Source organism: Pelophylax lessonae (genome assembly GCF_965119305.1).
Source record: "Pelophylax lessonae genome assembly, chromosome: 8".
Classification (NCBI taxonomy): Eukaryota; Metazoa; Chordata; class Amphibia; order Anura; family Ranidae; genus Pelophylax; species Pelophylax lessonae.
The window spans coordinates 224,523,918-224,548,841 of record NC_138775.1 but is presented as its reverse complement, the minus strand read 5'-3'; the positions used below and the strand labels follow the sequence as shown (position 1 = coordinate 224,548,841).

Genomic DNA, 24,924 nt, shown 5'->3' with positions numbered 1-24,924 from the left:
ACAGTGGCAAGGAACATCCCATGATAAAACATTGTAGACCCAAGTAAAAATACCTAAAGATGGAACTGCATGAATGACAGAATTGCTCCAGGGAGAACACAGTGGGACAAAGGGAGAAATGAGAATCACACAACTTCATTAATCTAAATCTCATTGCGCTTCTTCTACAAGACACTCCTCAAGATCTGCCAAGTCTCTACAATCAGGATCTTCCACTCTGAGCCAACAACTTTTTAAAGCCTGTGCTGATGCTGAAGCTTGTAAAATTCAGACAGACTTTGCCCAAAAGAGATCATAGATGGAAGCAGAAGCTGCATGCGAGAAAGCAAAGATGAAAGCGAAGACAGAAACAGAGATGGAAGCAGAAGCTACACTCAAGAAAGCAGAGATGGATGAATAAACTGCACACAAGAAAGCATAGATGAAAGGTTTGGAGAAACAATGTGAGCATACCACAGCCATGGCAATGTTAAAGGTTTTAAAACAAGCTGCTTGTGGAAGGGAAGGATGTACTGTAACAACAGCGGACACTCAGTTGCATTGTATGCATCATATTCCTCACATGCTCTTCCAAAACTTCAGCTCCCAGTCACTGCAGTTGCATCCCTCAACCAAGGGCAATACACTGCACCTACCACCTCTCAAGACAATCTGCCTACTCATTTTCCAGCATATCAGGCTTTCCTACCTCATCAAACTGTGGACACTGGTATGCAGATAATGGACAATACACCTTACAATATGGCTAGTCAATTGCATTTTACCAAGTATACTGTCCCAGAGTCACAAATCAACATTACAATCAACTCTAAGCCAATGTCACATATGAACGAATGCTTCTGCACAACCATACTTTCCAAAGTGACTCAATTTTGATGCACCAGCCAATGTAATTCACTTTTTCCTGTATGCAACTGTGTATACAAAATCACTTCTATGTTAGTATATGTGTCCATACACACATAGGCATTTACAGGCAGGGCCGGTGCTACCGCTAGGTGAACAAGGCAGCCGCATAGGGCGCACTGCCGCCTAGGGCGCAGACATACCTCCCGCTCCCAAGCATCCCTGATTCGCCGGGATCTTCCCGGAATGCTCGCGGCGGTGGGGGCGGTTTGGTTCCCGCACGCCACCCGCGAGTTACACACACACGACAGCTGGTCTCTCTCTCCAGCTGCCTGTGTCAGTGCAGATAGTGGAGAGCACTGAACCCGCCCCTCCCCCTTCCTGTGTGTTTCCTGTACACAGAGTAGAGAGGCGCGCAGCAGCTCTCCACTCTCTGCAACAGCGCTGCTCTGATCTGAGGTCTGTGATGTTTATAACTACTACTAACTTGCAAGGGGGGGAGTGTATGGAGCTAGGGGGGTGGAGATGGGAGGGGGGTGTATAGAGATGGAGGGGTGTGTGAAGCTGGGGGCGTGTATGGAGATGGAGGGGTGTGTGAAGCTGGGGGGGTGTATGGAGATGGAGGAGTGTGTGAAGCTGGGGGGGGGTGTATGAAGCTGGGGGGTGTATGGAGATGTAGGGGTGTGTGAAGCTGGGGGGGTGTATGGAGATGGAGGGGTGGGTGAAGCTGTGGGGGGGGTGTATGGAGATGGAGGGGTGTGTGAAGCTGTGGGGGGGGTGTATGGAGATGGAGGGGTGTGTGAAGCTGTGGGGGGGTGTATGGAGATGGAGGGGTGTGTGAAGCTGTGAGGGGGGGGTGTATGGAGATAGAGAGGTGTGTGAAGCTGGGGGGGTGTATGGAGATGGAGGGGTGTGTGAAGCTGTGGGGGGGTGTATGGAGATGGAGGGGTGTGTGAAGCTGGGGGGGGTATGGAGATGGAGGGGTGTGTGAAGCTGGGGGGGGTGTATGGAGATGGAGGGGTGTGTGAAGCTGGGGGGGTATGGAGATGGAGGGGTGTGTGAAGCTGGGGGGGGGGGTATGGAGATGGAGGGGTGCGTGAAGCTGTGGGGGGGGGGGTGTATGGAGATGGAGGGGTGTGTGAAGCTGTGGGGGGGGTGTATGGAGATGGAGGGGTGTGTGAAGCTGTGGGGGGTGTATGGAGATGGAGGGGTGTGTGAAGCTGTGAGGGGGGGTGTATGGAGATGGAGGGGTGTGTGAACCTGGGGGGGGGGGTGTATGGAGATGGAGGGGTGTGTGAAGCTGTGGGGGGGATGTATGGAGATAGAGGGGTGTGTGAAGCTGGGGGGGTATGGAGATGGAGGGGTGTGTGAAGCTGGGGGGGAGGTGTATGGAGATGGAGGGGTGTGTGAAGCTGGGGGGTGTATGGAGATGAAGGGGTGTGTGAAGCTGGGAGGATGTATTGAGATGGATGGGTGTATAGAGATGGAGGGGTGTATGAAGCTGGGGGGAGGGTGTATAGACATGGGGGGATGTATGTCATCTTCCTACCACCACACCCCCTGACATCTTCATCCCCCTGTCATCTTCCCACCATCCCACCCCCTGTCATCTTCATCCCCCTGTCATCTTCCCACCATCCCACCCCCTGTTATCTTCCTACAATCCCAGCCCCTTTCATCTTCATCCCCCCCTGTCATCTTCCTACCATCCCACCCCCTGTCATCTTCATCCCCCCTGTCATCTTCCTACCATCCCACCCCCTGTCATCTTATTCCCGCTTGTCATATTCCTACCATCCCACCCCCTGTCATCTTCATTCCCCCCTGTCATCTTCATTCCCCCCTGTTATCTTCCTACCATCCCACCCCCTTTCATCTTCATCCCCCCTGTCATCTTCCTACCATCCCACCCCCTGTCATCTTCACCCCCCCTGTACCCCACTGTCATCTTCCTACCATCCCACCCCCTGTCATCTTCATCCCGCCTGTCATCTTCCTACCATTCCACCCCCTGTCATCTTCATCCCGCTTGTCATCTTCCTACCATCCCACCCCCTGTCATCTTCATTCCCCCCTGTCATCTTCCTACCATCCCACCCCCTTTCATCTTCATCCCCCCTGTCATCTTCCTACCATCCCACCCCCTGTCATCTTCACCCCCCCTGTACCCCACTGTCAGCTTCCTCCCATCCCACCCCCTGTCATCTTCATCCCCCCTGTACCCCACTACCAGCTTCCTACCACCCAGACCCCTTACATTTTCTGGTGCACATCATATATGATGGACGCAGGACAATTTTTTTCTTCCAGTGAGAACACTGACACAAGGACATTTTTCCTTCCAGTGAAACCACCAATGCAAGGAATTTTTTATTTCAGTGACACCACAGATGCCCAAAACCCTGCTCACCCATAGTGCAGTGACCCTGTTTTTAAAATGTTTTAAAATGTTTTTTTTTTGGGGGGGGGCGCAATTTGCTGGTCCTGCCTAGGGCGCAAATTAGTCTAGCACCGGCCCTGTTTACAGGTGTTTAGAAATAGAGAGTTTACAGGCGGCTGAGAAAAAAAAATAACAACATCAACAGCATGTTCAGGAGAGGAACTTTTGAGCAGAGAAAACACTCAATGCACTTAAAGGGTAAAGGCATTTAGCACTTGAATGTTCATTCATTCCAGTGGCCAGAATAAATTGATGGCCAATGGAGTCCATTCACACTCAAAAGCTTGACATGCTAAACACCCCCTGAATGAACATGCAATACCTGTAAGTGGCTTTAGGTGTGTTTTTAAAGCAGCTGTGTGCATGGGGCCTAATGCATGACAATTACATCAGTTAAAGCGGAATTCCACGCTCCAAAAGTTTTTTTCACTAAAAATACCCCCACGGACAGTCAGGGCTAGTGCATTCCACAATGGATAGCCTCTGAACTGTCCCAGGTTGCACTTACCTTTTAGAAGAAATACTTACCTTGAAAATGTCTTGTCCAGCGCTGCCATCTCAGGTGTGGGCAGCTGAAGAGAGCACGTCCTCTTCGGCGTCCTCTTCGTTCCAGAATGCGCCTTCACCGGCCCCCTCATCATGTCCGGTGCAGGCGCGTCATACGTGCACAGCTTCTGGGCATGCTCAGAAGCTGTTTAGCAGGGAATGACGTGCCTGCACCGGACATGATAAGCGGAGCCGGTGCAGGCGTATTGATTCCTGGGAGCGATGACGTTCAGCTCCCAGTAATCAATGAAAGGGAGGAAGAGGAAGTAAGGTAAGTATATTTTCTTCAAAAACAAGGTAAGTAAAGAAAAAAAAATCGTGATTATCCATTTATTTTTCAGGTGGCACAAAGCAAGCAGATGGGGCAAAGTGTCTTTTAAGGGTGGAACTCCGCTTTAACCTAAATTAAACCTTTCTTTAATAGCCACACATTTCCTACCAAAGGTATTTTCGTTTACTGGTCTTTACAGTACAAGAAATGCTTCTCTACATAGAAATTGGTTAACCATTTGCCGACCGCTCACGTTGCTGCTACTGCAGCAGAGCGGCTCGGCTGGGTCCAGCGACATAGACCTACGTTGCTGGATTCCTCCCTCTCTCGCGCCGCCGCTGGAGGCTCGCTCCTGCTGTGTTTAGACACAGTGTGAGTCGGGACAGGGGAGGCGAGGTGGCGATCACCGCCTCTCTTTCCCGATCGTCGGAAAAGACTGAGGAAATCCGCCCGCTTGTGTAAACAAAGCGGGCGGATCTCCTCTGTGACAGGCAGGGACAGATCACAGGATTCAGCACAGCTGAACCTGCGATCTGTGTCTGTGTCACACAACCCCTTCCCCCACACACGTCAGTAAGCATGAGGCCAGGGCCAGTGCTTCCACTAGGCAAACTAGGCGGCCGCCTAGGGCGCACTGCCACCTAGGGCGCAGCCATGGCCAGTGCCATATTCCTCTCCTGTCACCTCCTCATACCCTGTGAATGTCATCTCTAGAGAGGGCGGCACTTTGTATATGAAGGGGTGTGTACGGTTAAAGGGGGGTGTAGGGTTAAAGAGGGGCAGTGTGGGCAGGAATGAGGTGTAGCATTAAAGAAGGGCAGTGTTTACAAGACGGGGTGTGTAGCATTAAAGGAAGGTAGTGTGTATATGAAGGGGTATGTAGGGTTGAAGGGGGGCAGTGTGTATATGAAGGGGGTGTAGGGTTAAAGCGGGGCAGTGTGTATATGAAGGGGGGTGTAGGGTTAAAGGGGGGCAGTGTGTGTATGAAGGGGGTGTAGGGTTAAAGGGGGGCAGTATATATATGAAGGGGTGCATAGGGTTGAAGGGGGGCAGTGTGTGCAGGAAGGGGGTGTAGCATTAAAGAAGGGCAGTGTGTACAAGAAGGGGTGTGTAGCATTAAGGAAGGTAGTGTGTATATGAAGGGGTGTGTAGGGTTGAAGGGGGCAGTGTGTATATGAAGGGGGTGTGGGTTAAAGGGGGTAGTGTGTTCAGGAAGGGGGTGAAGCATTAAAGAAGGGCAGTGTGTGCAGGAAGGGGGGGGCAGTGTGTACAAGAAGGGGTGTGTAGTGTTAAAGGAAGGTAGTGTGTATATTAAGGGGTGTGAAGAGGGTTAAAGGGGGGCAGTGTGTATATGAAGGGGGTGTAGGGTTAAAGGGGGGCAGTATGTATAGGAAGGGGGGTGTAGGGTTAAAGGGGGGCAGTGTGTATAGGAAGGGGTGTGTAGGGTTAAAGGGGGGCAGTGTGTATAGGAAGGGGGGTGTATGGTTAAAGGGGGCAGTGTGTATATGAAGGGGGTGTAGTGTTAAAGAGCGAGATATGTGCAGGAAGGGGGTGTAGCATTAAAGAAGAGCAGTGTGTGCAGGAAGGGGGGAGGGGCAGTGTGTACAAGAAGGGGTGTGTAGCATTAAAGGAAGGTAGTGTGTATAGGGTGTGAAGGGGGGTGTAGGATTAAAGGGGGGCAGTGTGTATATGAAGGGAGGTGTAGGGTTAAAGGGGGGAAGTGTGTGCAGCAAGGGGGTGTAGGATTAAAGGGGGCAGTGTATACTGGAAGGAGAGTGTAGGGTTAAAGGGGGGGTCATTATGTACAGGAAGGGGGCAATGTGTACAGTTTTTTTTAGGGGGGGGTGCAAGTATCTGGTCTTGCCTAGGGTGCAAAATAGTCTAGCACCGGCCCTGCATGAGGCACACACTTAACCCCTTGATCACCAACAGTGTTAACCCCTTCCCTGCCAGTGTCATTATTACAGTAACAGTGCATATTTATAGCACTGACTACTGTAGTAATGTCACTGGTCCCCCCCCCAAAAGTGTCAAAAATGTCAGTTATGGGTCCGATCTGTCTGCCGCAATGTCGTAGTCCCGCAAAAAAAAAAAATCCCAGATCGCCGCCATTACTAGTAAAAAAAAATAAACAATAAAAATGACATAAATCTTTCCCGTAGTTAGTAAACACGATAACTTTTGCGCAAACCAATCAAAATAGGCTTATTGTGATTTTTTTTTCCAGAAGTATGTAGCAGAAAACAAATTGGCCTGAAATGTTAAAAAATTTTGATTTTGTAAATCAAATGAATGTTATACAGTATATCAGAATGTGAAAATTATTGTTTTTTTTCAAAATTGTCGCTCTTTTTTTCAAAAATTAAAAATCGCACAGGTGATCAAATACCACCAGAAGAAAGCTCTATTTGTGGGGGGGGGGGGGGGGGAGGAAGTAAATTTAATTTGGGTACAGCGTCGGGAGCCGATCCTGGTCTGATTTGGCTCAGAACCGATCAGTCTACCAGATGCAGACCAATGATTTTTGGTCTGGATCTGGTGATCGGTTCTGGCCAATAGCATCGTGTCCCCTGCCTGTGTATTGTAAACACAGGCAGGGGAAGTGATGTCATTTTCCCTCCCGGAGCGCATTCTGTTCCAGGAGAAGAAGGAGAGACATCTAAACGTGAGTTCCACCAACACTACACTGACACTAACACATACGTACACATTTAACCCCTTGATCACCCCCCAAACCCCTCACAGCGAACACTATCTACAGTGGTATACAGATCTTTTACTGATCACTGTATTTAGTGTCACTTGTGATCCTAAATCACGCTTGCACTAGGCCAAAATAGGTATAGACCACCCGCCATCTATCCCCTAAAAAGGTTTAACCCCTTGATCTCCCCCAGTTAACCCCTTCACTGCCCTGTCACAGTGTTCACTATATACAGTGATTACCGATCACTGTATTAGTGTCACGGGTGACGCTAGTTATGCTAGTCAGAGTCAGGGTCCCACCACACCACCGTTATTTAGCATCAGTTAGACTCAGTTACAATAACACACACACACACACACACACACACACACACACACACACACACACACACACACACACACACACACACACATACATACACCTCCATTACTAGTATAGTGTTTGAACAGATCAATATCTGATCTGATCAGAACTATACTAGCTTCCCCATAGTTTAGTGTTCCCAAAATGTGGTGTTTGCACAATCAGCACCAATTCCTGCCAGCACCTGCGTTTCAATAGATTACTGTCACTCCCAAAAAACACAAATCACACAAAACTGCTGCATTAGCAGAGTCAGGCCTGATCTCTGCTAGCACTAGCAGTTTTTTTTTGTAGCGACCAAATAGTCCTTGACAACCAGGTGCTTTTTTACCTCTCACACTACTGTACCTTTAAATTTAGTTGATAAAACGTCCAAACCGTGGTACAGTAGTGCAGAGGCCTACAGTATACTGACCATGTCAGATGAGAGCGATGGGGAAGCCTCACTGGCAGAACCAGGGTCAGTATATGAACCTTTAGAGAACAGCGGCTCCCTGACAAATAGCTCCGACGACGGATGGGTCCCTGCTAAGGTCAGGCATACCCGACCCCATTCTGGAGTTGCTGAGATGCAAGACCCGGATGTTTCTCGTATGCAGCAGAGTGCCAGTACTAGTGCCACTCACACTTCTCGTGATCTGGCAAGCACGAGCGGCCTAGTACACCCTGGACCTAGACATACCAGCACTGCAGTAAGACTTGGTGATGTGGCGAGTCCCATAAGTGCAGTTGAAGCCGGTGCAGTGGCTAGCACGAGTAGTGGCCCGCAGCCACCGCGTATTCGAAGACAGGCCCGTAGAGCCCATAGTGCACTCCCTGAAGCGCTGGCATATCCTAATTGGCAGCCCACAGATTCTACATCGCCCATACTTCCCCCATTCACTGCCCAACCCGGAATTTGAGTGGAAACAGCTGGTTTTAATCCCCTTAATTTTTTTGAGCTGTTTTTCAGATCTATTGTGGATCAAAGTAATTTGTATGCTAGTCAATTTATTACCGCCAATCCAAATTCGCCCCTTGCCAGAGAATTTGGCTGGAATCCTATAACGGTTTCCGAATTTAAGGCCTTTCTGGGCCTATCCTTCAACATGGCCATTACAAAAAAGAGTGAATTGCGGTTATATTGGTCCACTGACCCAATTCACCAAATGCGCGTGTTCTCTGCTGCTATGTCCAGGGCTCGATATGAACAAATATTTTGGTTCATACATTTCAACGACAATGAACTCTGTCATCCTCAGGGAGACCCTGAATATGACCGACTCCACAAAATTCAGCCCCTTGTAGACCACTTCAATCAGCGGTTTGCAGCCTTGTTTACCCCCGAACAAGATGTCTGCGTTGACGAGTCCCTGATAAAGTTTACTGGCCACCTTGCTATCAAACAGTATCTCCCAAGCAAGCGTGCCAGATAGGGGGTCAAACTGTATAAGCTGTGTGACAGGGCCACAGGCTATACAGTTAGTTTCCGTGTCTACGAGGGAAAAGATAGCACTGTGGAGCCCCCCGACTGCCCAGACTACATAGGGAGCAGCGGTAAGGTAGTTTGGGACTTGGTGTCAACCTTATTCAGAAAGGGGAACCACTTGTACATGGACAATTTTTATTCGAGCGTGCCACTTTTTAGACACCTTAATTACAAATTGGCGCTTGTGGCACCGTGCAATCTAATCGCCGGGGCTTCCCCCAACGGCTAGTAAATGCCCCACTGAGTCTGGGGGAGAGAGCCTGCTTGTCATGTATACCCGCCATTAAATAAGTGGGTTTGGATGTTTGGGCGGTTAATGGTGTATACTACACAATTTTCCTGCAGAGATTTCTGTTAGGTTCTCTTTTTTTGTTCAGCCCACAGGCTGCACGAAAAAAAAAACCTACACTATATGCCAAACAAGGACCAGTAATGTACTGGTACGTTGCTGGACTTTGAGTGGTTATACCAGGACGATGCCTGCAGATTTAGGCATCATCTTGGTATAGTTTTTTACAGCCAGCGGTCGGCTTACATGTAAAAGCAATCCTATCGGATAATTGGCCGCTAGACTGCTTTTACAGGCAGTGGGAGGGGACTCACCCCCCCCCCCCGCCGCCTTCCGCGTTTTTTCTTGGGCTCTCCTGTCCCACCGGTTAACCCGAGAGTGCAGCCGGTGGTTCAATTATCTAACCATAGAGCTGATTGAAGATGAGAATGGCTCCAATCATCTCTATGGCCTAAGATACCGGAAGCTACGAGCATTTCATGACTTCTGTTTTGCCAGAAATAATCAGCGCTGTTGGGAAATTGGGAAAGCATTTTATCACACCAATTTTGGTGTGCTCAGATGCGTTAAGGTCAGAGGAGAGATTTAGAGTCTAAAAGACCCCAATTTTTTAAAAAAAAAAGAGTACCTGTCACTACAGATTGCTATCATAGGGGATATTTAAATTCACTGTGATAACAATAAAAATGATTGAAAAAAAAAAATGAAAGGAAAGGTGTCAAAATAACATAAAAAAGCAAAAAAAAAAAATCAAGCCCCCCCTGTCCCCCCGAGCTTGCACGCAAAGGCGCACGCAAGCGTTGGTCTAGTGTCATATGTAAGCCACAATTGCAGCATGCATGTGAGGTATTACCATGAACACCAGGTTGAGGGCAGTAATTCTTGCAGTAGTAGAGATAGGATAGGGTATATTGGCGCTGCCGTTTATGGTAATAAATATGTGGGAGAAAGATCTAAGTATAATTAAAATATATAATGGGCCAATAAATGATATAAATGCGAAAAAATGTTGGTCCTTATAAACACCAAATGTGTCCAACCTTAAGTTTCAAATGTGTCACAGATAATTATTGGTAAACACTTGACACTAATAAATATAAATAAATAAATATAATAACTTAAAAAACAGTGCAAACAATTCATATAATAACAAGTGAATATTGCAGAGATAAAGAATCAGATGAAGTGACTGGTGCAATAAATAATATAGCCACTAGGTGGCAGTGCCAGTGTTGAAATTAAATAATAAAAGGATATCCAAGTGATGTTTCTCAATATACAAGTGTGTAGGTGAAAAAGATTAATGATGAGTAGTATATATTAATCACTAGAGGTAATATTTTAGAAAATGACCCCAATGTACTGTGGATATGGATATCCAGGTGACAAAAATATATAATCTGGAGAAAATATGAAAATATAGATAACTATGGTGAATAGTGCCACATGAATAAAAAATCTCATAAAATTCCAAGGTGTAAATAATTAGTGAAATAAATATATAAATAAATATAGTATTAGAATTATGCCAAAGGGTTAATATAGTCCGTAATAAACATCTGGTGATAGAAAGTCCACAAAATATGATCAATAGGTTGATCTTCCAGAAGGTGCAATAATAGTGAATATTAAGGTGCCAAAATAAATTTTCATATGGAAGGAGTGAGTCCCAGTGATGGATTCGGGATGTGGGTGCCAGGTGAGGACAATCCGTGCTCCCTCTCTATATAGCCCGCACTCACCAGAGAGCGGCACCCCTACAGGGGTAACCAGCGTTGAGTATATGGGGTAAAACCCTTGGTGGCTCTCGATAAGGTCCCTCCAATCCTCCTGGGTAAATCTCACTTCCTCCCTCTATGGTTAAAGCAAGCAGTTGCTATATAGGGTATCGATAAGGCAGTTCTCCAAAGTGTTGAAGACGGTATCCAGGATGTATAGATAAGAAACACTAATATAGTGATGTACCGTTTAAAGATTCCATTTCTTGTAAAAATTACAGGTAGTACTCACATTTAAAATCAAAGTGCAGCATCCGTAAGCGTGTAGGGACCGCATTTATATCATTTATATCATTTATTGGCCCATTATATATTTTAATTATACTTAGATCTGTCTCCCACATATTTATTACCATAAACGGCAGCGCCAATATACCCTATTCTATCTCTACTTTTCAAATATAGTTTATCTATATTTTTGGGGTAGGCTGCAGCCAACATATTAGCTTAATCACATCCAATTGCGCGGAATTCTTATACATATCAATTCTTGCAGTAGACCTCCTTTGTAAGTCCAAAATTATAACCTGTAAAGACTTTTAAAGGCTTTTAAAACCGTATGTAGTTTGTTGCCGCTGCACGGACGTGCACGATTTTTAAAGCATGTCATGTTTGGTGTCTATGTACTCGGCATAAGATCATCTTTTAAAGTTTACCAAACAATTAGGAATTATATAGTGTATTTCTGCATTAAATATAAAAAAAGTGTTTTTTTTTCCTCAAAAATTGCGTTTGGAAAATCTGTGCGTAAATACAGTGTGATGAAAAAAATTGCAACATCCACCATTTTGTTCTGTAGGGCCTCTGCTTTAAAAAATATATCATGTTTGGGGGTTCAAAGTAATTTTCTAGTAAAGAAAAATATTTTTTCATGTAAACAAAAAGTCACAGAAAAGACTTGGTCTTCAAGTTGTTAGAAGAATGGGTGATGTGTGGCTAAGATTGAGCATAAAATGCCAGGACAGTTCAAACACCCCCCAAATGACCCCTTTTTGGAAAGTAGACACCCAAAGCTATTTGCTGAGAGGCATATTGAGTCCATGGAGTATTTTATATTTTGCCCTAAGTTTCAGGAAAATGACAATTTGTTTTGTTTGTTTTTTACACAAAGTTGTCACAAAATGATATATTGCTCACACATGCCATAGGTATATGTGAAATGACACCCCAAAGTACATTCTGATGCTTCTCCTGAGTACAGGCATACCACATGTGTGAGACTTTTTGGGAGCCTAGCTGTGTACGGGACCCCGAAAACCAATCCCCACCTTCAGGTTTTCTAATGGCGTAAATTGCTTATTTTACCTCCGCACTACCTGTCACAGTTTCAGGCCCTGAAATTTCAAGATAGCACAAAACCCACCCAAATGACCCCATTTTGCAAAGTAGACACTCCAAGCTATTTGCTGAGAGGCATTGTGAGTCCATGGAATATTTTATATTTTGCCATAAGTTTCGGGAAAATTATTATTTTTTTTTTTGTTTTTTTACACAAAGTTTTTACTAAATCATATATTGCTCACACATGCCATGGATATATGTGAAATGACACCCCAAAATACATTCTTCTGCTTCTCCTGAGTACAGGGATACCACATGTGTGAGACTTTTTGGGAGCCTAGCTGTGTACGGGACCCCAAAAACCAATCACCATCTTCAGAATTTCAAAGAGCGTAAATTTCTCATTGCACTTTCTCATTGCCTATCACGGTTTCGGAGGCCATGAAATGCCAAGAAAGCACAAAACCCCCCCCAAATTACCCCATTTTGCAAAGTAGACACTGAAAGCTATTTGCTGAGAGGCATGGCAAGCATTTTGCAGCTCTCATTTATTTTGGAAAATGAAGAAAAAAAAGAAAAATGAATTTTTTCCACTTTTTTTTCAATTCCCAAAACTTTGTGACAAAAAGTGAGATCTGCAAAACACTCAACATGCCTATCATGGCCTTCAAAACTGTGATAGGTAGTAAGGAGTGAAATCAACAATTTACGCACTTGGAAAACCTGAAGGTCGCGATTGGTTTTCGGGGTCCTGTACGCGGCTAGACTGCAAAAAAGTCTCACACATGGGGTATCCCCATACTCAGGAGAAGCAGCAGAACGTATTTTGGGGTGTCATTTCACATATACCCATGGCATGTGTGAGCAATATATCATTTAGTGACAACTTTGTGTAAAAAAACTAAAAAAAAATAAATAAATAATAATTTTCCCGGAACTTGTGCCAAAATATAAAATATTCCATTGACTCACTATGCCTCTCAGCAAATAGCTTGAAGTGTCTACTTTGCAAAATGGGGTCATTTGGGGGGGGGGGGGGGGTTGTGCTATCTTGAAATTTCAGGGCCTCTGAAACTGTGACAGGTAGTGCGGAGGTGAAATGCACATTTTACGCCATTAGAAAACCTGAAGGCGGTGATTGGTTTTCGGGGTTCCGTACACAGCTAGGCTCCAAAAAAGTCTCACACATGTGGTATCCCTGTACTCAGGAGAAGCAGCAGAATGTTTTTTGGGGTGTTCTTCCACATATACCCATGTCATGTGTGAGCTATTTATCTTTTAGTGACAACTTTGTGTTAAAAAAAAATGTAATTTTCCCAAAACTTGTGGCAAAATATAAAATATTCCATGGACTCACCATGCCTCTCAGCAAATAGCTTTGGGTGTCCACTTTCCAAAATGGGGTCATTTGGCGGGGGGGGGGGGGGTTGTGCTGTCTTGACATTTCAATGAGAAATTTACGCTCTTTGAAATTCTGAAGGTGGTGATTGGTTATCTGGGTCCCGTACACAGCTAGGCTCCCAAAAAGTCTCCCACATGTGGTATCCCTGTACTCAGGAGAAGCAGCAGAATATATTTTGGGGTGTAATTACACATATGCCCAAATGAGCAATATATCATTTCAATTTTTTTTTTGTCATTTTCCAAACACCTGTGACAAAAAAATTAAATATTCAACGAGCTCAAAATGCCTCTCACTACATTCCTTAGGAAGTCTACTTTCCAAAAAGTGGTAATTTGGGGGGGTTGTGTACTGCCCTGCCATTTTAGCACTATATGAATTGAGATAGACAGTCAGAAATTAAAGCTGCGTAAATTCCAGTAATATACACCATCATTTGTAGAAGCTATAACTTTTGCGCAAACCAATAAAAATGCGCTCATTGAGAATTGTTTTGTCAAAGACATGTAGCTAAATACATTTTGGCCTAAATATATGACAAAAATTGAATATATTGGATATTTTTTAACTGTCAAAGTAGAAAATGTCAATTTTTGGCAAAATATTCACTCTTTTTTTATTAATATCGCAAAAAATAAAAAGCGCAGAAGTGATCAAATACCACCAAAAGAAAGCTCTGTTTGTGGGAAAAAAGGAAATTAATTTTGTTTGGTTACAGCATTGCATGACCGCGCAATTGTCAGTTAAAGTCGCGCAGTGCCAAGTTGAAAAAAGTGGTCTGGACGTTAAGCAGGAAAATCCTCTGGTCTTAAAGTGGTTAAGGGAGGAAACAATGTTCCAAATTAAATATTGGTTACCTTCTGATGAGCTGGAGGAAGAAATAGATTGTGATTCTTCAGATGATTCTTCAGATGATTCTTCAGATGATTCTTCAGATGATTCTTCAGATAATTCTTCAGATGATTCTTCATATGATTCTTCAGATGATTCTTCATATGATTCCTCAGATGATTCTTCAGATGATTCTTCAGATGATTCTTCATAGGATTCTTCATAGGATTCTTCATCTGATTCTTCATAGGATTCTTCATAGGATTCTTCAAAGGATTCTGAACTTGCGGAACCCGAGGACAGTATATAAAATTCAAATGATTTAGCCCAGAAACCACATTTTATTGATTTCACTCCATTGCTTATGGAACCATCATATGTTTTACGCCCATCTGTCTTGTGAACTAAATTACGTCCACCTTCATTATTCATTACTCCTACATGGATTGCAGCCAGGCATATAGATGAGTCCTAAAATACAGAAAATGCAATTTGCTTTCTTTTGCCAATGTAATTTCTATACAATCAGTGAGTAGTACATAGTTACACTTACTTCTGTGTACACAACATCTCCTTTAACAAGCATTTTCTGGGTTATGCATCCTCTTGGACATATTACTCTTAAAAGTAAAAGTAAAAGAAAATCATACTTTTTTTCATGATAATGATATGGAAATATGATCAGATGTACATGTATACATACATGGTTAATGGTTCTTTGAGCACTTCTCCAGTCGTAGAGCATGAAGCATGAACTATAATATAAAACCAAAACCCAATTTATATCATGTATAAATTATACACACGCAATGTGATAAACATATTGTATACTCTGTACCCATTGAGCAGTAAGGTGGCAGATTTACAAAAGTGTGAACCTGAATAAGTTGCAAAGTGAGCCTTTCTCAATGTTTTTACCTTGGAGGAACCCTTGAAAAAAATGTTCAGGTCTTAGGCAATCCTGAAATTATGTTTTACTTTAGACCTTGCAGTACGTTAGTGTGATGTAATCAGTGAGTTTAAGATGTAATAATTAATTTAAAAAAAATGTACCTCTTTAATTTAGAAATCTGGAATTGCATTGGTGTTCAGCGACAAGTTTGCTATGGTGTTCAGTAACATCATTTAGGGGTCAAAATTTGTCATCATTTACAGAAAATTCACAAATAATAAGCATATTTGTAATGTGAAATGTCAGTTTCTATTTGTCACTGTAGGGTGAATGTAACATTCCTTAACATTCAAACCTAAGAGAAAATAGCCTTAGGAACATATAATAAGAAGAGTTAAAGAATATTTGACCAAAGAGAAAAAAGTCCAACACTATAGGCTTAGAACATTTGGCCAGGACAGGAAACAATATTTTCCTGTCTGCACTATTTACAAAACACATTACAATTTTTGTAAACAAAGTGTATGGTGGTTCGTCCATTGTTTTGAGGGTTTGGAAAATAGCCAAACAAATGGGTGCTCTGTTGACCCATCAGGTCTGGCGTGGATATTTAGTGGGAACCCTAAGCAAAAAAAAAAAAAAAAAAACAAGAGTAAAAGCATGGGGTTACCAAAAATTCATATAAGACCATTATTCAAGCATGGAGCCTGGCTGGCCAAACCATAGCCCAGTATTTGTTGGGGTCTGTAGACTGGAGACTTATTGGACTCAGGAAGCTCACTTTAACTATAAGGGAGTCTCCAGATACAAGATACCAGTAAGGAATACATAATACCCCTTCTTGTTCACAAAAAAATGTATAGATAATAATAACACAGTCCTTTAAGTCCTTTAATTTAATGTAAATAAACGTAATTTCCAACATCAATCACATTGTCCAGAGTTACAAATCTTTGTCAATCGCAATAAATAATGCCCGAAGACCCACTAAAAGAAACAAAAAAGAACACAGACTGGCAACACAATCTTCTACTGCCAACTGCTTTCTGCAAATGACAGCGCCCAGTCACAATGTAAGCAAAGCAGTGGGGCATCTGGGAATCTTACATCAGTGATCAAATATGGATCCCCCCTATATGTTTACTATAGTGATAGAGACTAGTAGCTCATTCAGCACTAATGAAGCGACATTATTGGATGAATATGTGCTTTTTTTTTCATCTGTGGGTTGTGGGTGAGGTTCATCATGATTGACGTGAATGCGATTGATGGCAGATTTACATTGTAGGACATTTTCTTGTTTTTAAACTGTGAGTAAGTGTTTATTTACTTCACTTTTCTATTGTATGAATAAGTAGGTGCATTATGTACCCCTTATTCATTGAATTGGGGGGAGCAGTATTTGGGGTCCCCTTATTGTTACTAAAGGAGTCTTCTAAATTCTGATACACCCCCTGCCCCCACAACCACCAAGCTAGGATTGTCAATAAGACTCCCTTGTCTGATATTGAGATTATGTGGCCTAATATGGTTCAGCACACTTTTCTTTTAACTTTTAAAACCATAATATTAATCTTGAGTAATATACTCATCACTAAAAATTTAAAGTGTAACTCCACTTTTGTTGAGAAAAAAACATTCCTCTCTGGGTGATCTATGTACAATACAAGGATTCTGATTTTTTGCAGATTCCTACCTTTTGTTATTCTAAAGAATTCCTTGTGTGTTTGTCTGTGCCCATGTGCAGAAGTGAGTCTAATGGGAGTGGTTTCTTAATTATCAATCAGTTGCTGCACCTGCAAAGCTCTAATGAGGAAAATTGCAGGCCTGTATCCCTTTAGACGTGATTTCCTATTAGGAGTATCTTGCCAAAAATCACATTTCTCTTTCGTTCATTGACAGACACAGCACTCCATATTCAGAACCATAGGGTTACATCGCCCCCCTACTAGGAAGAAAAAAGACTTGGCTATGCCTATGGGCAGTCCTAGCTGGTATACACCCCCCTCTTTGCTATAGGCCTTCAGTTTTTTTCTGCCTAGTCAGGACACAGAGTCCTTTTGGAGGTCAGACTCACTGTTTGTGATCACGGACAGGCCAAGAAAAGGGCTATCCGCTTCTTCTGTGACCATTTCCAGATGGATCAGGCAGATGGTGACTCAGGCCTATTCTATCAAGGGTCAGGTTCCTCCTTTCCCTGTAATGGCACACTCTACTCAGGCGCTTAGTGCTTCTTCGGGCCTTCCATCATCAGGCATCAGTGGTGCAGGTTTGCAAAGCAGCCAATTGGTCGTCGGTCCACCCCTTCACTAAATTCTACAAAGTGGATGTGTTGGCATCTGTGGATGCTTCCTTTGGTGGCAAGGTTTTGCAGGCTGCTGTATAGAGGGTCTGTTCCCTCTTTGGGGGTGTATTCAGGTTGGGCTCCAGTTGTTTTTTGTTGAGCTCCTGTTACCTGGTTGGCTCTTGAGTTTAGCCTTGGGATTTTTTGTTGTTCCACCCCTCATGTTTAGCACTGCTTGGGGACCTACCTATGGTTCTGAATATGAAGCGTTGTGTCCGTCAATGAAGGAAAGAGAAAATAGGATTTTTGTACTTACCGTAAAATTCTTTTCTCTGAATTCATTGATGGACACAGCACCCACCCCTCTATGGAGTTTTAATACTTCTGACACACCTTGTTACTAAACTGAAGGCCTATAGCAGAGAGGCAAGTCTTTTTTCTGCCTAGTGTCCTACTCCTGTATAACCCTATAGTTCTGAATATGAAGCGCTGTGTTCGTCAATGAACTCAGAGAAATGGATTTTATGGTAAGTACAAAATCCTATTTTTTGTTGCAGGGGAGGCCTGAAATTTGACTTGTATCTTAGTGAAGACTTCTGGGAAAATCAGTGAGCCAATTACACAAGCAGGAGATAATGTTTCTGAGTACAGAACACCTCCAGGTAGCCATGTTGCATTTCATTTCACAGAAAATGAGCTGCAGATTGAAAAGGAAAGGTCATTTTTAATAACATTCAATTGTAATATGACTCGAGTCACAATTGTATATGCTGTATCATTTTTTTTTTTTTTTTATTTGCTATTTTTTTTCCCACGAAAGTGGAGTTACGCTTTGAAGTAGTTGTAAATTTCAGACATAAAATATGAAAAAGCACAGCCTTTTATACTGCGTAATATCCTCTCTCTAAAGTATTGGGATTTCTCTCTGCAATCTTGTTTCTTTGTTATCAGCATAAATCACTTCTGTCATCTTTTCCTAACACCAAGAGTTAAAAAGGTGACCGGGGAGGGAGCTCCAGGCTGTAAATGATATCCACAGTTGTGCTTGTCTTCATATTATGTGAAAGAGGGTGTGTCCCTTCCCTCCAATCAGGGCTCAGAGCTGTACTCACTGAGATCAGCTCTTTAATGAATTCAGATCCCTGACTGGAGCTGATAATAAATCCTTTTATCTTTGTGTTTTCAGAACAATCTGCACAGGTAGTGACTGCAGATAAACAGGTACAACGTATGTTGGAGGATTTTTTTTTATCTCTGTGTATCACCTAATGCTAGTCACTTCACTGGGTATATGTAAGCTACAAAAGTTTAATAGTGGTTATATAGTTATAAAGTTATATTAATCAAAACAAGGACAAGCTGTTAAGTCCAACACCATTTTCTCTAATGCCATCAGCTTGTGATTTTTTAAATCTAATCCTGAATCCAAAATTAAATCACCACAAATAATTTAAAGTGTATGTTGACCCTTTTTTTTCATACAGTGGGGAAAATATTTATTTGATCCCCTGCAGATTTTGTAAGTTTGCCCACTTACAAAGAAATGGAAGGTCTATCATTTTTATCATAGGTGCATTTTAAATGATAAGAGACAGAATATCAACCAAAATCCAGAAAAAACAAATGATACAAATGTTATGAAGATCCCCAAGCAAAACATGACTCTGTATTTGGTGGAGAAGCCCTTGTTAGCAAGCACAAAGGTAAGACATTTCTTGTAGTTGGTTACCAGGTTTGCACACATCTCAGGAGGGATTTTGGTCCACTCTTCTTTACAGATCTTTTTTAAATCCTTAAGGTTTCTTGGGTGTTGCTTGGTAACTCGAAGTTTCAGTTCCCTTCATACATTTTTTATAGGATTAGACTGCCTAGGCCACTCCATGACCTTAATGTGCTTCTTGTTGAGCCACTCCTTTGTTGCCTTGGCGATATGTTTTGGGTCATTGTCATGCTGGAAGACCCATTCACAACCCATCTTCAGTGTTCTGGCTGAGGTTCATATCCAAGATTTCTACAATGCATGGCCCAGTCCATTGACCCTTCAATGCAGCAAAGTCGGCCTGCACCTTTAGCAGAGAAACAGCCCCAAAGCATAATGTTTCCTTCTCTGTGCTTGACTGTAGGGATGGTGTTTTTAGGGTCATAGCTAGCATTTTTCTTCTACCAAACACGGCGAGTCAAGGTAATGCCAAACAGCTCAATTCTTGTCTCATCTGACCACAACACTTTCTCCCAATCCTTCTTTGAATCATTTAGATGTTCATCAGCAAACTTCAGAGGGGCCTGTACATGTGCCTTCTTGAGGAGGGGGACCTTGCGGGTGCTGCAGGATTTCAATCCATGGCGGCGTATTGTGTTACCAAGGGTTTGTTTGGTGACTGCGGTCCCAACTGCCTTGAGAGTATTCACAAGCTCCTCCCGTATAGTTTTGGGCTGTTCCCTCACTTTTCTCATGATCATCCTTAACCCCATGAGGTGAAATCTTGCATTTGTATTTCTTCTATTTGCAAATAATCGCTCCAACATAGGTCTCCTTCTCACCAAGCTTCTTGCTGATGATCTTGTGGCCCATTCCAGCCTTGTGCAGGTCTACAGTCTTGCCCCTGATGTCCTTTGACAGCTCTTTGGTCTTGCCCATGATGATGGGTTTGAATGGAAAAAGAGATTCTGTGGGCAGGTGTCTTTATACACATAACGAGTTGTCATTAGGAGCCCCTTCTTAAGCCCCGTACACACGATCAGATTATCGAACAATCTGTCATCCGTTTTTTGTGGCATGCTAGTCTGATGTGGAAAGTGAAGAGGTTATTTCATACGAATTTTCCCGTACGACAGAATTCTACTTCAGAAGTGATGTCATGTGTTGGATTGCTTTGTATGTGTTCTTTCGTCTCTGAGCATGCCTAGTCTAGCTCTTAAGATTTTTTTCTGTCGAAAACTGTACTAATGAGATGAAAATCGGACGTTGTGTTGACGGACGACAAAAATTTTATAGCCTGCACATCAGGATTTTGTCGGCCGAAAAGTCAGAGTCTGTCGAAAGCACCATACTAACAATCCGAAAATCGGCAGATCGGTCGTCGGACGAAATTTCCCTTCAGATTTTCTCATCGTGTGTACGGGCTTTAAAATTGACAGGATTAATCTGTGTAACACATGAGCACATAATGTAGCCAGTCTGTGGGAGCCAGAATTATTGCTGGTTGGTAGTGAATCAAATACTTATTTTACTCACTGAACTGTAACTCAATTTATAACATTTGTATTGTGTTTTTTTCTGGATTTTTAGTTGATATTCTGTCTCTATCATTTAAAAAAAACAGCTATGGTAAAAATTATAGAACCTTAATTTCTTTGTAAGTGGGCAAACTTAAAATATCTGGTGGTGATCAAAAAATTATTTCCCCCACTGGTAGATTAAGGAAGTATTAAAACCTAAACTTATTTTTTGCTGTCTCTGTCCCAACAAACTAGCCTAAACCTGCTTGTGCTACAGCATGATGAAAAATTTTGCAGGGCGCATGGCTATCAGCATTGTTACTGCCAAATCACAAGTCATTTAGCCACTGGCTGTACCTAGTCCTGCCCACTGCTTTCTGGATTGACAGCATTGCCTGTGTTGCTTACCCCACTCCCCCCACTGTGAGCTGCAGTGTTTTCAAGGTGAGCGTTGGAGGCACAAACGAGCAAGGACAGAAGCTTGTTGGCTTACTTTATGAGAATTGTGCATTGCATAGAATAGGTACTAATTTAGACTGTTATAAAGGAGCCTTTAGTTGTACTAGGTATTGGAACAAGCCAAACTGAAGATTCACACTTTTTTTTTTTTTTTATAGCCCTGTTCCCTTGCATGTTATGATTTTAGCAGATTTTTTAAATTCATGCTATAAGATACCTTTTTGTGCTTTCTGCCATTGAGTTCTAGTGTTAAATGCTGGCATGAGAGTGTAATGCCAAAACCCCCTCATCAAAAGCATCCTTAAACAGAATTGTAGGGAAGAGGAAGAGTTAGGATATTCTTACCAGGTCTGTTAGATAACAGTGGGCACTGGGTTAAATTCCAGTGCCTATTGGACTGTATAGCCAAATTTAGATACATTTGGGCATATTTATAAAGTAGTGAATATAACTTTCACCAGTCACTGGTGGTCAACCAATCATTGTCATTTAAACATACAGCAGAAAGGTTCACCTGTTGTGAATTTTTGAAAGAAAAAAAAAACAGGCGCCGCTGAGTGTAGCATAAAATTTATTGGCAGGACATATATGTAAACTCACATGGGAATGCCTTAATCCATCGCTCCTAGATCGCTTCCTGCGCCCTATGTGTCCGCCTTCCGACCGTAACGTGTTTCGGAGCATGCGCACAAAGCTCCTTCCTACGTCTGAGGAAGGAGCTTTGTGCGCATGCTCTGAAACAAGTTACGTCATATCCGGGAAGGCTTGCGGTTCATCGCTGCCTCTGCTTGATCTAGCTCCTCCACGGCCCTTCCTGCCATCGTCATCACCCGGCTGCTGGTCGGTCGGAAGGTGGACACACAGGGTGCAGGATGAGATCTAGGAGCCACGGATTAAGGCATTCCCATGTGAGTTTACATGTTTGTAATGCCAATAAATTTTATGCTACACTCAGCGGCGCCTGTTCTTTTCTTTCTGTTGTCAGCGGGATTCTCGCTTTTTGCCTGCCAGAGCTGCCCTGAGTTTACATCAGCAACATTATAGTATATGCTTCGGAAGCCCCCTGATCATCCTAACTAAATGTTGTTTGCTATATTGAGGTCCTCTCTCCTTGGCAAAAGTGCCCAACACATCTTCTTGTTGTGAATTTTTGGTGAATGTCATATTCACTACTTTAATAATATACCACATTGCCTGATTGCTTCCATCGACCCCCAGAACAATTGCTCCCCATCTCACTACCTCCTCCCATGTTTTCCAGGCTCCCCTGACCAATAAACATATGTTTTCTGATCTTCCCTAGCTAGTAAAAACTCAGAAGTGACATGGATTTTGCCACTTCAAGTTTCCTCTGTCACTTTTTTTGGCCTCTGTGGAAAAAGATCACAATGTGCATTCCATTAGCTTAGGTGGAGTGCAGGGGAGACATTGAGGGTCTTATTGACACCCTGCTCACATGTACAAGCACATACCTATGTAAACACACATGTTGGGGGCGCCTATGTGTAAAAATGTTGATTGCGCTACACAGGGTACATATCGCTGCAGATGCCATAGTGAGAGTAATTATTTTAAGGATATTATTCACGGTTAACTCAAAACTGATGACCTGTAAGGTCTTTAAAAGTGTTGCCCATAGAAAATTTGGGGTATCAAGATTTGTCATTGTTTCTCACACGCACACAATCTTAAGGACTGATATGTTGGGTATCTATTTACTCGGGACAAGTTAGTCTTTTAAATTTTACTAAATAGGTGGTAATAAATAGAAACAGAAAAATTAAGGCAAAAAAAGAGAAGAAGAGTTTGCCCATTTTTTATTTTTTTTGTCTTTTTTTTTATTTTTTGGTAACCTTTTTTTCTGACTATAGATATATGTTTATCCCAAGCATGTTTGAAGCCATTTACTATTGACTGTCTCACTACCTCTGCTGGTACAGTAGTTTATTCCAAGCATCAACAACCCTTTCAGTAAAATAATAATTTCTAAGATTAGTTTTGTACTTTTCTCTAGTTAGTTTGAGGTCACGTCCCCGTGTTCTTGATTTTGGTTTCATATTAAAAAAAACTGCCCTCCTGAGCCTTATTAACCCCCTTGATGTATTTAAAGGTTTCAATCATGTCTCCCTTTTCCCTTCTTTCCTCTTTCCTGTTGCTCTAATATCGTGTGACACAAAAAATTGGAACAGCAATTGAAAAAAATGGTTCAGTGAAAGACTTAAAGTATAAGAAAGGATGGATATACTTATAGAATAATAAATAATTACCTTCTGGTAGTGTCATAGGCTTCTTTTCAGCTACTTTTTTAGGTAATGGCTTTACAACAAATTTGTTTTCTTCTGGTTTTCTTTCTAATATAAATGGTTTAATGCCTTTTTTGTGGACATTGTTGGAATGAATTGCTGCCAAGCATACCGGGATTTCCTGTATTTTTTTTTTAAAGAAAATAAAAATAATTACATTTGATGGCAGTTTTATTAAAGCTTAGCCATACACAGTTTTTTTTTTTTTCATTTATCAAAAATAGATTACCTACCCTCCACCCTGGGACATTGTATTCTGACAGCATCACCTGCAGCTCTCAGAATCAGCAGCAGCTGATCAATGGAAATTTTTCCAACATGTCCTCCCCAACAGAAGTTGGATAAAGAATCAACATCTGTCAAGTGGGAGAGCCCATGCACTGATCAAAATGCAGCCAGGCCCTGCTAGACCAGCCACATTTCGATCAGTATGTCAAGCTTTAGTTATTTCTTAGTATTATTTATATGTAACCTACATTGCTAAATTCAGCTGTGTTCTCCACTTTGTCTTCGATTTTGCAATGCTGTGGACATATCACCCTGTAGAAGAAGAAAACATTTTAATGGGTTCTAATGCAGGAAAATATCACCCAACTGAGTTTATGTATAATGAAAAACTGTCACATTAGTAATCATAAGGAGCGCTAGTGTAATGGGGTTTGGATAAGTATTCTGTTCTACGTTTCTATCTTTTCCTTTTAGCAGAGATACAATATACGTTTTGCCCTGGGACTCAGACAACATTGCAGAGAAAGCTGCAAACTGGATTTGGTGGTGTCATTTCCTGCTGAAAGTACAGAGAGGTCCTCTATTTACATTACCTTCCTGGATTTTGGGAGCCCCATTTAGCAGGAGAAGCCTGGAGTAACTCTTCAATTCGCACTGAGTGTACCTTGATTTTGCTGGCGACTGTTTGACCACTCTGTAACAGGAGGGTCAGACTATCTGGTAAGGAGCTCTGACTGTCACCATGGGGTGGAAATAGGTTTTCCTTACTGCACACACTGGTGATTGGATAATCTGGATTGATCTACTCCCCTTTTTTCTCTGCTTTTTTGGTTATAAAGACTTTGGGACTTTCTATATATACAGTATATAGATTGATGCATCTATATGTATTTAGTATTGGCGCTGCTCCTATTTTTCAGAGATACAATATACTATAGGCCAGTGTTTCTCAATCTTTTTTCAATCGAGGCAGCCTTTGAAATGATAGACAATCTCAAGGCAACCTTTAAAATTATGAGGCACCCCATTCAAAAATGTAAAATATTATTCTAATAGCTTTACACAATGTAGCAACATCGACACGTAGGACACCCAGAATTAGAGGTGATTTATTCTTCCTAAGCAAATACACTTTTGCACACTGGTACTGCCTAGTATTCCTATGTTTATCTTCTCCCTCAATTTCTCTCCATCAGTCAGCTAATGTCACCCCAGTGCTGAGGGGGAGGGGCACAGGAGGATCAAACAAGGATGCTCTGCAGGCAACAGTCATCCTCCCTAATAACTGATGATGCTATTGGTTGTTAGGATGCCTGT

The 24,924-nt window shown here is 42.6% G+C and overlaps 1 protein-coding gene across 1 annotated transcript in view; it reads right to left on the bottom strand.

The window, feature by feature from the left end:
• The window catches only part of LOC309561659 (uncharacterized protein), a gene marked incomplete at both ends in the record, with an annotated part of 129,981 nt that extends 115,327 nt beyond the window's left edge, over window positions 1-14,654 (bottom strand). The window contains one exon of the mRNA XM_082265652.1: window positions 14,249-14,654. Coding sequence (XP_082121778.1) covers window positions 14,249-14,654 — 406 coding nt within the window. The remainder of the gene's footprint in view (window positions 1-14,248) is intronic.
• Window positions 14,655-24,924: the final 10,270 nt, after the last annotated feature.